Below are 15,994 nucleotides of genomic sequence, written 5' to 3'. Positions count from 1 at the left end.
ATATGGTGACAAAATCAGGAAGGGAGTGTAAACTTCTAGGAGTCTATTTGGAGGATCTGCAGTATGTTTGCTACTTAAATTATAATCTCCAATTTTTTATATAAAGCTATCTTCATGTTGCGTGTAATATATGTGACATAGACTTTTTGTTGACTTCTTCTTAATCACTTCTGTGTGGCTATGTGCTGTATTTAGGAAGAATCGGTTGAAGTGTACTCTGTTTGGTGACTTGGTTAGCAAAGTTGAAAAAATTTTAGATAAAGCTGATGGTCAGCCCTTGGTGATGGTGACTCAATTGTTCAAACCTCATTTGTATTTGAATGAAGTCAACATTCAAAATAGTTTTCATGTGTCTCAGATTTATATTAATCCTGACTTCCCTGATGTTGCTATATTTAGAGATAGGTACGCAACTCATTAAGACCATGACTATAAATGTAGTTTACTTATTTGATGTATGCTTAAATATAACGTCACTGTGTGGTGTTGTTTTATGGAATATTTGGCATGACTCAGCTTGACGAAGGAAGGAGATCTATGCTCACAAGGGATCACTCACATTCAAAGTCAGCCACCACAATCTGTGTCCGATGAAATCAACGGGGACTCTATTAAGTCAGTTGAGGAAATTCTGAACATGAGGGAGGTGTGTTGGCAATTTAAAGATGCTTTATATGTAACTCATTTAAGTTATATTTAGACAGTATGTTGTGTTAGTGAAAAGTTTCTATAATTTTAGGAATCTACATGTTGGGTGGTTGGCACTATAGTTTCTATTGAGCATGGTGTTCGAGATTGGTGTTATGCTTCATGTGGATTCTGTCCCAGGAAAGTTCAAGTTAATAAAGATAGGTATTGGTGTGAACATTGTAGGAAGGGTGGGTTCAATCCTCCTCTTAGGTAATGAAATCATCTTTTTCAAATAATTTTATTTTATAATTTTGGTGAAATAGCTTATGTCTCTATGTTAAAAAAAAAGTAGTATGGAAAAAAGACTACTTAATGAAGAAATACTAAAAATAAGTCATAAGTTTATTTTTACAATGTAAATGAGTGTATTCATATTGGCTATTAAATATCTGCGACTCATTTACTATGCAACTAATTTTTTAGTGATTGTGTATTTTCAGGTATCGTCTTAATACTATTATAACCGATGGAACTGGGTGTATAAAGATAATCATTTGGAATTATGAGGCTCGGGTCATGATTGGTAAAACTGCAAATGAAATAATGGATGGGAGTGTAAGTTTTTTATTTTCGTATAGATGACTTGGTTAAATTTTTCATATTTGGATTTCAAATTGTCCTCAATCCAGATTATTTTAATGTTTGTAACAGAAAGATGATCATGATGAAACCTATCCTAAAGCTCTAAATGATATACTTGAGAAAAAGTTCCTTTTCAAATTATCGGTGACATCAAAAAATATTAACTGTGTGGAAACTGTCTACACTGTCCTCAAGATAAGCGATGATGAATCTATCATAGGACTTCATAGCTCTCAGTCGTCTTCCATGGATACTCCTGTATGTTTCGGGGTCCTATGAGTTGTTTGCTATATGGTTTAGAAAACAGAGTTAATAGTATTTAATTTATTGACATTGTATTTATGGTGTTGTAGGGTGTTGATGAATTGATTCTAAGCAGTTTGGCTACAGGTGGTCAAATTGGAATAGATTTTGGTGTCAACAGTGCATCTGTTGTATGTTTATCAAAGGTGAATAATGATTTTGTTTCATACTATTTATTAATTTACAGCTACTAATAATATCTATTGTATATGATTATATTAATTATTCTGTTTGTATGCAACCAAAATATACCAGGATAGTGGTACAGAAAGCAATGATGAGAGCGGTCAGCAAACTCCTGGAAAGGTGGTAACACATGATGTTGCATCTAATTCTGATATTCCATACATCTCTCCTCCTGAAGTGCAAGGTTCCAGTAACAAAATTTTTAGACGAGGTGGTGCAAAAAGGAAAATGGAGTAATCAATCGTGCTTCCTTTAAAGTTGTATTTTTATGTTTGTTTGTTGCGTGATATTTATGTCAGTATCTTGTGTGTTATGCTTTTGCTGTAAACCAAGTAGTGGTGGTGTGTCTACTTATCCTGTAATTTCAGTCTGTTTGTTAATTCCCTTAGATCACTTGTGTAACATACAGAAGTTGGAATCTATTCCTTTTCTATGTAAAGTTTTCTGTATAAAGTTTTATCTATTACATGTTCTAAAATCTATATTTACTAGCCAGCGTGTTATGGGTTGTTAATGAAAATTATAATTTTCAGTATTACAAACAATGGTCTGAGTACAAAATCAAGAATATATGCATTATGAAACAATAAAGACAAAAATTGTTTAATCCACCGTAATTAGCATTAAATTTGACTTCACATTAAAGTTGACGCATATGCCTCAAATTCTTGATCAAAAGAACAAGATCCTAAGATACATAGTGACACATTCTAACTATATTACATTTAATACAATAACAAATATAAAGCCTAATATAGCTTGATAAAAAAAACCATATATCATGAATCGTAGCCCAAATCGGTTTTTGTCATTAGCCCAAAACAAAAATTTTTTAAAATAAAAATAATGGGATTCGGAATTAACAATGTATCTAAAATCGTGAATGTGTAGATTATGTAACTTTACAATAAGAAATGATACTATTATTTTTGTTTTATTTTGTATTTTTTAAATTTGATTATTTATTTCTTATTTAATGTTTTATATTTAGTTTTAAGAAGACGATCTAAAAGGTGTGGAATCAAAACACCCATTCATAGGCTACTACAATTAGAAAGTACTGAAAAAATGCATGTACTCATACTTGACAATAGTTGTAAAATAAGGCCTATAAATAATGTATCTAAATCTAAGAAATAAATGTATAAGTAAATTATGATAGTTTGTACATTATTAAAAAATTTTAGTAATAAATACTGAATAAAATTGTAAGTTAAATAAGATAACGTTAATAATTATGATAGTAAAATATTATATTCAGGTGAATGGATATATTTTTTTAATTAGTAAAATGAGGTAAAATCTTAAAAGTTTCCTTAAATTACTCATGTTTTAATGAAATACGTTTTTTTTATGTTTGTTCGGGACTAAATTGACAAGTTAAATTAGTTTATTGTGTTGTATCTTAGTAATTCAACTGAATCGATAAAAAAAAGTTTCTATATCCTAGATATTTTATGTTATGACAAGAAATAATTTGTAGTCAAACGTTCTGTTATTTAAAAAAAATCAATTTCGTTAAATATAAATACAAAATTTTAATCCTTTAATCAATTTTGTTTAACCAAACAGGTATTAATTTTTTGATATTTTGCGACTATATATATGAAATAATAGTAAATGAATAAGAAGTTCATGTTTGTTCTCTGGTGATATTTGTCCTCTGATTACAATTGAACCAAATTATAACTTCTATACTTATGGTAACTTTAGTCTTTCTGACGAGAGTTTAATGGTAAAATGAGGTGATTCTATAAGCCTAATGCATTAATTAACTCTGCAAATCTTTTTTGCAGAAGCTATTTGTCAAATCTAACTTCTCTCTTCAATAATTAATAAGCACTAATAAGCACTGATGAGAAGACAAGATTTGGCCTGCTGCATTTTGTAACAGTGGAATTTCAGGCATATGTAAACAATTTTTAGAAATTTATTTTCTCAAAATAATAATATAATTTTATATTAAATTATTCATATCAAATTAGATTGTATTTAACTGAATACTTAATAACTTACTGTATTAAACTGAATATTGCCATAAATTATTAAAAATAGTTAAAAGATTAAGTTTTAATTTGTCATGTCAAAAGAAGAAAAAAAAGTAATTTCTAGAAAAGAGGAAGTAAAGATCTTTTTTTTATCTCCTAAGCAAAAATAGTCATCATTACTATTGTCTGCATGCTTAGTGATGGGTGTGATTGTATTAGTTCAGTAAGTATCAAAGAATCTTCATTGAGTACCGATTGCATTAAATGGAAGGATACAAAGGGTGTTGTCTTTGCCTAAAAAAGTGGCTAATTCTGACAATATTCATTAGTGATACCTATTAATTGAATCAAGCATATAAAATTAACGCAATTATAATATTTGAACAAATACAGAAATATAGCAACAATTTAACTACACACTATAGTTTATGTGATGGTTTCGTGAAATTAAAAAGTTAATATCAAAATTTACTAAATTCGTCTAACAAACAATAACCTAAAGCCAGCAGCTTGACAAAATATAGTTAAAAACTTCTTATAATGAATATTCAGAAAACAAAATATATATGAAAATGATTAAAATGTATATTACAATATATATTCTCTACATCATTTTAATACAAAAAGCTGAACATACAGTATCATGTAAATTTTGAATAAAATATTTATTACATTCCATGCACGGTAATAGAAATCCTATTCTTAAACAAGCAAATATTTAAAATCCATGATTATTTAATGTATTAATGAATAAAATATAAAATAAAAATAAATCTTAAAAATTATAAAATAAAAAATCACTTATTAAATAAAATTTAAAATTGTTAAATAAATTATCCCATCACATATAATTAATTCCATTTAGGTATTATCAACATACTTTATGTTTAATTATAGCTAATCTAATTGATAAACAAATTTAGATAAAATCTATTATTTTCATTACTTAGCGCCTAATTTATTGCTAACAAATATTTCACAGTCAAAAATCAATATTTAAAAGATCATTATTTACATTACTTTAAAATTACTTATTATATATTTGTTAACTTTTTAATAAATAAGTGATCACTCTCTTAAATTGTATAAAATCACCATATATATCACCTTTTAATGAGATATGTCTATTATATTTTACTAATTTCCTATTCATAGTCATCCCATATTTCATTTTACCCTATTATTTGTATTAAACACAAATAATTTGTTGTGTGTTTGGTTTAGTTTTGTAAACTTTGATTGAGTCAAATTTGATTCTATTAGCATTCAATTTAATTAAAATTAAATTTATTTTAATGTGGTTTATGTTTAAATACAGTGATTGAAAAATAATTAAAATTAATAGAATATTTCTTGAATAATAATGTCTAAAATCATTTTTAGATATGATATTACGGAAAAGATAAAAATTATATAAAATTTTATAATATTATTATTTTAACTATTTTTATATTATATACTTTTAATTTATAATATATTTATATTATACAAAATATTATATTAAATACATCATGCACATATTATAATAAATCACACCTAATATTAGATATATCTACACATAATCGATAATGTTTAACAATTATAAACTATAATAATAAACGGCACATAAATTTATAAAATTAAACAAAAATAAGAATAAGAAGAAGTAAAAGTCATAAAAAGTACTCAAATAGATAAATAGGGGCAATTATGAAATACAAAATAATTGTACATGTAGAAAACACAAAAAATAATGTGAAGAAGTGTAGTTGAAAAAATAAAATTTGTAATCAATTTTCAATTCTAAAAATTGAAAGTAAAAATTACAAAATCCATTATTATGTTCCTGATGACTAAAAAGTGAAGATTTAATTCTATCAACATTTAAACATTGATGTCCATATAGATAAGTATGGCACAAGTGATGTGAACTCAACAATGTGATATTTTGTTAAACAAAAAGATGGTAAAAGATAATGAAGAGTACTCAAAGAGAATAAATTTTGCAATTAATTCTTAACCATAAGATTTAAAAATAAATGTCACAGAATATTAATTTAAGTAAATAAACTTTTGATTGTAAAACCGTCTGGAAAAAATGATCTAAACATATATTTTTATGGAAGCCATTCAGACAAACATTTTTAAAAAAAAAATTTAAGATATTTTTTAGTAATTAAAATTTAATACATATAAGTAATTAAACTGTATTATTTTTGTTAAAATTAGATCGGACAAACTGATTTAGACGAAAATTCCGTAAATCAAACATTGAACCGATCTAAAATAATATTTTTTTTATAGAAAATGACTACAATAACCATATCATAAAAAAAGACTAAAATATTCCTATTATATGTATATATTTTTTTGTTTAAAAACTCTAAATCTTAACTCTATAATGCCACAGAGAAAAAAATTGGTTAGAATTTAGGATTTTCAAAAAATAAATAATAATAATAATAATAATAATAATAATAATAATAATAATAATAATAATAATAATAATAATAATAATAATATTTTAGACATTTTATAATAGGGATATTATAGTTATTTTTTAAAAAAAAATATTAATTTAGACCGGTTTAAAGTATAATTTACCAATTTTTGAACAAATCAATTTAATATGATCTAATTTTGATAAAAATAACATGATTTACTCAATTATATATATATAATTTTAATAACTTAAAAATATTAAAAAATGCGTTTCTGAGGAGCTCCCTATTTTTATATATATTGAGCAAATTAATATATTTAGTATAAGTGTAATTTATTTATAGGCCTCACCATACAATCTTGACCGTTTAGTTCTACTCTAAGGTAGTTACCTTTTATTCTGTTAACTAAAGTGATGGAAATAGCTCTGCACAAAACCATGTCCAAAACAACTTTCTCAACACCATTATTGAACCAATCTTTACCAAATGAGTTGATTTTGGAGATACTTTATAGAGCCCATCCTGTGGTCATTTGTAGATGCAGGATGTTATCACGTGAGTGGCTACATACGCTTACAAGTTCTGAGTTTCTCTACCGACATTATAGACTTTACTCAAAGCCGAAACGTTCAATTATTATCCATGCTTGGTTTCCTAACTGGAGAGGCCATAATAACTCTTTGATTACAATCAACCCAGAAGGAGGTAATCGTTTGTATTCTCCCTTGCTAGCTGAAATGAGTCATTGCGAAACGTTTTCGATACTGGGTTTAGAAAATGGGCTTGCATGTGTTGCTTATACAACTCAACTGAGTAACAGAACTATCATGGTTTGGAACATGTTTTCCGATGCAAAGAGAATTATTTCTCAACCAAATAATTTTTCTTTCGCAATACAAGTTTCTATATTCGCATTTGCATTTTATCCCGGTAGCACACACTATTTTATTTTTCATGGTTTTAAGGATACTTTTCTAGATGAAATTCTTACATATACTATATATTCTTCCGGGGAAAAAGATTGGAGCGAAACAGTTAAATGCCAAGGAAAGATCCACAAACTTAGTCCAGAGTACGTGGCAAGCGATGGGGATATAGTCTGGATAAACTTTTCTGGCGAACAACTTGGAACAGCAGAATCCGTTGTAATTTATTCCGTGCTAACTCACAAAGTTTCAATCTTACCTGTACCAGAAGTATTTCGGTCGGAATGCCAAACTTTGATGAAGTATGGGAATAGTATATTTTTAGCATCCTATCTACGTGATCATGATCACTATGCCTTATCTATTTTCAGTATTCGGAAGGGTGAAGACCATTCTTTCAGATGGAAGGTGGTGGGCGAAATTGTGATTTATACTTTCACACAATTCGAATAATATTCCTCGGTAATGGCTCCAAAAACTTGGTGCACAATACCATGGTCTAAAATCAACTTCACAGTCTCGCTCAACTAACCAGCAAGTGCACTGGGTCGTCCAAGTAATACCTTACATGAGTAAGGGTCGATCCCACGGAGATTGTTGGTATGAAGCAAGCTATGGTCACCTTGTAAATCTCAGTTAGGCAGATTAAACCAATTGATTATGGATTTTCTAAAATAAATAATAAAAAGAAATAATAAAAGGGATACTTATGCAGCCTCATTGGTAGGAATTTCAGATAAGTGTATGGAGATGCTGTGCTCCTCTTGAATCTCTACTTTCCTATTACATTCATCCAATCCTTCTTATTCCTTTCCATGGCAAGCTGTATGTAGGGCATCACCGTTGTCAGTGGCTACATCCCATCCTCTCAGTGAAAATGGTCCTCTGCGGCTGTCACTCGCATGGCTAATCATCTGTCGGTTCTCAATCAGGTTGGAATAGAATCCATTGATTCTTTTGCGCTTGTCATCACGCCCAGCCTTCAGGAGTTTGAAGCTCGTCACAGTCATTCAATCCCAGAATCCTACTCGGAATACCATAGACAAGGTTTATACTTTCCGGATCCTCATGAATGCCGCCATCTATCTAGCTTATACCACGAAGATTCTGTTGGGGAATCTAAGAGATATGCGCCCGGCCTAAGGTAGAACGGAAGTGGTTGTCAATCACGCGCGTTCATAGGTGAGAATGATGATGAGTGTCACGGATCATCACATTCATCAAGTTGAAGTGCAACGTATATCTTGGAATAGGAATAAATGGAATTGAATAGGATATAATAGTAATTGCATTGAAACTTGAGGTACAGCAGAGCTCCACACCCTTAATCTATGGTGTGTAGAAACTCCACCGTTGAAAATACATAAGTGAAAGGTTCAGGCATGGCCGAGAGGCCAGCCCTCAAAACGTAATCACATGATTCAAAATACAATCCAGGATGATAATATGATAGTAAAAAGTTCTATTTATAATAAACTAGCTCCTAGGGTTTACATGAGTAAGTAATTGATGCATAAATCCACTTCCGGGGCCCACTTGGTGTATGTTTGGGCTGAGCTTGATCAATCCACGAGCTGAGGCTTCTCTTGGAGTTGAACTCCGAGTTATGACGTGTTTTGGGCGTTCAACTCCGGATCATGACGTTTTTCTGGCGTTTAACTCCAGACAGCAGCATGTACTTGGCGTTCAACGCCAAGTTACGTTGTCAATTTCCGAATAAAGTATGGACTATTATATATTGCTGGAAAGCCCTGGATGTCTACTTTCCAACGCCGTTGAGAGCGCGCCATTTGGAGTTCTGTAGCTCCAGAAAATCCATTTCGAGTGTAGGGAGGTCAGATTCCAACAGCATCAGCAGTCCTTTTGTCAGCCTTTTTCAGAGTTTTGCTCAAGTCCCTCAATTTCAGTCAGAATTTACCTGAAACCATAGAAAAACACACAAACTCATAGTAAAGTCCAGAAATGTGAATTTAACATAAAAACTAATGAAAACATCCCTAAAAGTAGCTTGAACTTACTAAAAACTACCTAAAAACAATGCCAAAAAGCGTATAAATTATCCGCTCATCACAACACCAAACTTAAATTGTTGCTTGTCCCCAAGCAACTGAAAATCAAATAGGATAAAAAGAAGAGAATATACTATAGATTCCAAAATATCAATGAATATTAATTCTAATTAGATGAGCGGGACTTGTAGCTTTTTGCTTCTGAACAGTTTTGGCATCTCACTTTTTCCTTTGTAGTTTAGAGTGATTGGCGTCTCTTAGGAACTTAGAATTTTGGATAGTGTTATTGATTTTCCTAGTTAAGCATGTTGATTCTTGAACACAGCTACTTATGAGTCTTGGCCGTGGCCCTAAGCACTTTGTTTTCCAGTATTACCACCAGATACATAAATGCCACAGACACATAACTGGGTGAACCTTTTCAGATTGTGACTCAGCTTTGCTAGAGTCCCCAGTTAGTGGTGTCCAGAGCTCTTAAGCACACTCTTTTGCTTTGGATCACGACTTTAACCACTCAGTCTCAAGCTTTTCACTTGGACCTTCATGACACAAGCACATGGTTAGGGACAGCTTGATTTAGCCGCTTAGGCCTGGATTTAATTTCCTTAGGCCCTCCTATCCATTGATGCTCAAAGCCTTGGATCCTTTTTACCCTTGCCTTTTGGTTTTAAGGGCTATTGGCTTTTTCTACTGCTCCTTCTTTTTTTTTTCTATTTTTTTTTCGCCATTTTTTTTCTTTTTTTTTTCGCAAGCTTTCTTTTTCACTGCTTTTTCTGCTTCAAGAATCAATTTCATGATTTTTCAGATCCTCAATAACATTTCTCTTTGTTCATCATTCTTTCAAGAGCCAACAATTTTAACATTCATAAACAACAAGATCAAAAGACATATGCACTGTTCAAGCATTCATTCAGAAAACAAAAAGTATTGTCACCACATCAATATAATTAAACTAAATTCAAGGATAAATTCGAAATTCATGTACTTCTTGTTCTTTTGAATTAAAACATTTTTCTTTTAAGAGAAGTAAAGGATTAATGGAATTTATTCATAGCTTTAAGGCATGGTTACACACTAATGATCATGAAAGAAAGACACAAAACATAGATAAACACAATAATTAAAAACCGAAAACAGAAAGAAATAAAGAACAAGGAATGAATCCACCTCTAGTGGCGTCTTCTTCTTGAAGGACCAATGATGTTCTTCAACTCTTCTATGTCCCTTCCTTGCCTTTGTTGCTCCTCCCTCATTGCTCTTTGATCTTCTCTTATTTCTTGGAGAATGATGGAGTGCTCATGATGTTCCACCCTTAATTGCTCCACATTATGGCTCAATTCTTCTAAGGAGGTGTTAAGTTGCTCCCAATAGTTGTTGGGAGGAAAGTGCATTCCTTGAGGCATTTGTTGATGATGAACTTCCTCATGTTCTCCTTGAGGGCCGTGAGGAACTTCTCTTGTTTGCTCCATCTTTTTCTTGGTGATGGGCTTGTTTTCTTCAATGGAGACATCTCCTTCTATGATAACTCCAGCTGAGTAACATAGATGGCATATAAGGTGGGGGAAGGCTAGCCGTGCCATGTATGAAGGCTTGTCAGCTATTTTGTAGAGTTCATTGGAGATGACTTCATGAACTTCCACCTCCTCTCCAATCATGATGCTATGAACCATGATGGCCCGATCCACAGTAACTTCAGATCGGTTGCTTGTAGGGATGATGGATCTTTGAATGAACTCCAACCATCCTCTAGCTACAGGCTTGAGGTCCAATCTTCTTAGTTGGACTGGTTTGCCTTTGGAGTCTACTCTCCATTGGGCGCCTTCCACACATATGTCCATAAGGACTTGGTCCAACCTTTGGTTAAAGTTGACCCTTCTTGTGTAGGGGCGTTCATCACCTTGCATCATGGGTAAGTGAAACGCCAACCTCACATTTTCCGGACTAAAATCCAAGTATTTCCCCCTAACCATTGTGAGATAATTCTTTGGGCTTGGGTTCATACTTTGGTCATGGTTCCTAGTGATCCATGCATTAGCATAGAACTCTTGAACCATCAATAATCCGACTTGTTGCATGGGGTTGGCTAAGACTTCCCAACCTCTTCTTTGGATTTCATGTCGGATTTCTGGATACTCATTCTTCTTGAGCTTGAAAGGGACCTCGGGGATCACCTTCTTCTTTGCCACAACATCATAGAAGTGGTCTTGATGGCTCTTGGAGATGAATCTCTCCTTCTCCCATGACTCGGAGGAAGAAGCTTTTGCTTTCCCTTTTCCTTTTCTTGAGGAAACTCCGGTCTTAGGTGCCATTGATGGTGAATGAAAAAATAAAAAGCTTAGGCTTTTTACCACACCAAACTCAAAATTTGCTCGTCCTCGAGCAAAAAAGAAAAGAAGAGTAGAAGAAGAAGAAGAAAATATGGTAGAGAGGAAGAAGAGAGGGTTCGGCTATTTAGGAGAATGTGGGGTTGTGTTGTGTGAAAATGAAGGGGAATTGAAGGGTATTTATAGGGAGGGGGGAGATATAGGTTCGGCCATTTTGGGTGGGAAAGGGTGGGAAATTGAGTTTGAATTTTATGAAGGTAGGTGGGGTTTATGGGGAAGAGTGGATTGATGTGAATGGTGAATGGGGTAATTGGGAAGAGGAGTTGAGGTGATTGGTGAAGGTTTTTGGGAAGTGTGATATTGAGAATGAGATTTGGATTAAGAGAGTGTGATTAGGATTAAAAGGGAAGGTGGGAATATGGTAGGTGGGGATCCTGTGGGGTCCACAGATCCTGAGGGGGAGTCCTGTGGGGTCCACAGGTCCTGAGGTGAAAAGAAATACCATTCCTTCTCCCTATAGGCGTGTAAATTGCCTTCATGCATCATTCTGGCGTTCAAACGCCCATTGATGTATGTTCTGGGCGTTAAACGCCCATGTAATGCATGTTTCTGGCGTTGAACGCCAGTTTCATGCTTGTTTCTGGCGTTCAGCGCCAGATTGTCCTCTGTGTGCGCATCCTGGCGTTTAACGCCAGGTTGTTGCTTGTTTTGGGCGTTCAGCGCCAGAATGGTGCTCTGTTCTGGCGTTGAACGCCAGACAGATGCACCTTACTGGCGTTGAACGCCAGTCTGCGCTGCCTCCAGGGTGAAAAATTTTTTTCTTCTGTTTTTGACTCTGTTTTTAATTTTTTTGATTTTTTCGTGACTCCTCATGATCATGTACCTAATAAAACATAAAAATAACAAAGAAACAAAATAAAATAAAATTAGATAAATAAAATTGGGTTGCCTCCCAACAAGCGCTTCTTTAATGTCAATAGCTTGACAGTGGCTCTCATGGAACCACAAGGTGATCAGGTCAATTTAAGTGTGGTATTCCCAACACCAAACTTAGAGTTTGGATATGGGGTTGAACACCAAACTTAGAGTTTGGTTGTGGCTTCACAACACCAAACTTAGAGTTTGACTGTGGAGGCTCTTCTTGACCTTGAACTGAGAGAAGCTCTTCATGCTTACTCTCTTTTGTCACAGAGGGATGGCCATGTGCCTTAAACACAAGGTAGTCCCCATTCAATTGAAGGACTAACTCACCTCTGTTGACATCTATCACAGCTCCTGCTGTGGCTAGGAAAGGTCTTCCTAGGATGATGCATTCATCATCTTCCTTTCTAGTGTCTAGGATTATGAAATCAGTAGGGATGTAAAGGCCTTCAACCTTTACTAGCACGTCCTCTACTAATCCATAAGCTTGTCTCACTGACTTGTCTGCCAGTTGTAATGAGAACAGGGCAGGTTGTACCTCAATGATCCCCAGCTTCTCCATTACAGAGAGTGGCATTAGATTTATCCCTGACCCCAGATCACATAGAGCTTTTTCAAAGCTCATGGTGCCCATGGTGCAAGGTATTAAGAACTTGCCAGGATCTTGCTTCTTTTGAGGTAGAGTTCTCTGAATCCAAGTATCTAGTTCACTAATGAGCAAGGGAGGTTCACTTTCCCAAGTCTCATTACCAAACAGCTTGGCATTCAGCTTCATGATAGCTCCTAAATATAGAGCAGCTTGCTCTCCAGTCACATCTTCATCCTCTTCAGAGGATGAATATTCTTCAGAGCTCATGAATGGCAGAAGGAGATTTAAAGGAATCTCTATGGTCTCTAGATGAGCCTCATATTCCTCAGGATCCTTAATAGGAAACTCCTTCTTGCTTGAGGAACGTCCCAGGAGGTCTTCCTCACTGGGATTTTCGTCCTCCTCCTCCTTGGTGCATTCAGCCACTTTGATTAAATCAATGGCCTTGCACTCTCCTTTTGGATTTTCTTCTGTATTACTTGGGAGAGTACTGGGAGGAGTGTCAATGACTTTCTTACTCAGCTGGCCTACTTGTGCCTCCAGATTTCTAATGGAGGATCTTATTTCATTCATGAAACTAAAAGTGGCCTTTGACAGATCAGAGACTATATTGGCTAAATTAGAAGTGTTTTGCTCAGAGTTCTCTGTCTGTTGCTGAGAAGATGATGGATATGGCTTACTATTATTCAGCCTGTTGCGTCCACCATTGTTAAAACCTTGTTGAGGTTTTTGTTGATCCTTCCATGAGAAGTTTGGATGATTTCTCCATGATGAGTTATAGGTGTTTCCATAAGGTTCACCTAAGTAATTAACCTCTGCCATGGCAGGGTTCTCAGGATCATAGGCTTCTTCAGAAGCTGCCTCTCTAGTACTGTTGGATGCATGTTGCAATCCATTCAGATTTTGAGAGATCATGTTGACCTGTTGAGTCAACACTTTGTTCTGAGCCAATATGGCATTCAGAGCATCAATTTCAAGAACTCCTTTCTTCTGAGGTACCCCATTATTCACGGAATTCCTCTCAGAGGTGTACATAAACTGGTTGTTTGCAACCATGTCAATGAGTTCTTGAGCCTCTTCAGGCGTTTTCTTCAGGTGAATAGATCCACCTGCAGAATGGTCCAATGACATTTTCGAAAATTCAGAGAGACCATAATAGAATATATCTAATATGGTCCATTCTGAAAACATGTCAGATGGACATCTCTTGGTCAGCTGCTTGTATCTTTCCCAAGCTTCATAGAGGGATTCACCATCTTTTTGTTTGAAGGTTTGAACATCCACTCTCAGCTTGCTCAGCTTTTGAGGAGGAAAGAACTTATCTAAGAATGCAGTGACAAGCTTATCCCATGAGTCCAGGCTATCCTTGGGTTGTGAATCCAACCACACTCTAGCTCTGTCTCTTACAGCAAAAGGGAAAAGCAAGAGTCTGTAGACTTCAGGGTTAACTCCATTTGTCTTTACAGTGTCACAGATCTGCAAGAACTCAGTTAAAAACTGGTAAGGATCTTCAGATGGAAGTCCATAAAACTTGCAGTTTTGTTGCATTAAAGCAACTAGTTGAGGCTTAAGCTCAAAGTTATTGGCTCCAATGGCAGGAATGGAGATGCTTCTTCCATCAAACTTGGACGTTGGCTTAGTGAAGTCACCAAGCATTCTCCTTGCATTATTATTATTATTTTCTTCTGCCATCTCTTTCTCTTGTTCGAAAATTTCTAGAAGGTCTCTTCTGGATTGTTGTAATTTAGCTTCTTTTAATTTTCTCTTCAGAGTCCTTTCAGGTTCTGGATCAATTTCAACAAGAGTGCCTTTATCCCTGTTCCTGCTCATATGAAAGAGAAGAAACAAGAAAAGAAAAAGGAATCCTCTATGTCACAGTATAGAGATTTCTTTATGTTAGTAGAAGAAGAAGGGGGTAGAAGAAGATTGGAAAAAAAAAGAAACACAACTGTGAGGATGGCAGAGATGTGAGATGAGATGTTAGGAAATGAATGAAGAGAGGTGAAGAGAAGTGTTAGTAATTAAATAATAAAATAGAAGAAGAAAAGAGGAGAGAGATTTTCGAAATTAATTTTTGAAAAAGAGGTTAGTAATTTTCGAAAATTAGAGATAAAATGTAATTAAAATTAAACATGAAACAATTAATTAATTAAAAAGAACTTTTGAAAAAGAGAGAGATATTTTCGAAAATAGAAGAGGGAGAATTAGTTAGGTGGTTTTGAAAAAGATAAGAAACAAACAAAAAGTTAGTTAGTTGATTGAAAAAGTTTTGAAATCAAAATTTAAAAAGATAAGAAGATAAGAATTTAGATAAGATATTTTGAAATCAAATTTTGAAAAAGATAAATTTTTGAGAAGGATAAGATAAAAAGATAAGATAAAAAATTTTAAGAAAAGGATATTTTGAAAAAGATTTAATTTTTTTTTAAAAAAGACTTAACTAACAAGAAACTACAAGATAAGATTCTAGAACTTAAAGATTGAACATTTCTTAACAAGAAAGTAACAAACTTCAAATTTTTGAACCAGTCACATTAATTATTAATGAATTTTCGAAAATTACATATAAAGATAAGAAAAAGATTTTTGAAAATATTTTGAAATTTTCGAAAAAATAGAAAAAAATGAAAAAGATATGATTTTTGAAAAAGATTTTGAAAAGATAAGATTTTTAAAATTGAAATTTTGACTTGACTTGTAAGAAACAACTAATTTTGAAAATTTTTGACCAAGTCAACCCAAAATTTCGAAATTTTGGAGGGAAATAAGGAAAAGATATTTTTTTATTTTTGAATTTTTAATTATGAAAGAGAAAAACAACAAAAATACTCAATGCATAAAATTTTTAGATCAAAACCATGAATGCATGCAAGAATGCTATGAATGTCAAGATGAACACCAAGAACACTTTGAAGATCATGATGAACATCAAGAACATATTTTTGAAAAATTTTTAATGCAAAGAAAACATGCAAGACACCAAACTTAGAAATCTTTAATGCATGGAAAATATGAATGTAAAGATGCACATGAAAAACAAGAAAAGACACAAA

The 15,994-nt window shown here is 33.2% G+C and overlaps 1 protein-coding gene across 1 annotated transcript; it reads left to right on the top strand.

Annotated features, from left to right (window-relative positions):
- Positions 1 to 2: 2 nt before the first annotated feature.
- Positions 3 to 1,998, top strand: LOC130963253 (uncharacterized). Its single transcript, XM_057889386.1, has 8 exons — positions 3 to 61; positions 196 to 405; positions 517 to 646; positions 740 to 852; positions 1,131 to 1,245; positions 1,342 to 1,530; positions 1,626 to 1,721; positions 1,831 to 1,998. The coding sequence occupies exons 1-8, from the start codon at positions 3 to 5 to the stop codon at positions 1,996 to 1,998; spliced, it is 1,080 nt and encodes a 359-aa protein (XP_057745369.1).
- The last annotated feature ends 13,996 nt before the right edge of the window (positions 1,999 to 15,994 follow it).

This window comes from Arachis stenosperma, chromosome 2 (assembly GCF_014773155.1).
Source record: "Arachis stenosperma cultivar V10309 chromosome 2, arast.V10309.gnm1.PFL2, whole genome shotgun sequence".
Lineage (NCBI taxonomy): Eukaryota > Viridiplantae > Streptophyta > Magnoliopsida > Fabales > Fabaceae > Arachis > Arachis stenosperma.
The sequence above is the reverse complement of the archived record's forward strand: the minus strand, read 5'-3'. Positions and strand labels throughout refer to the sequence as shown.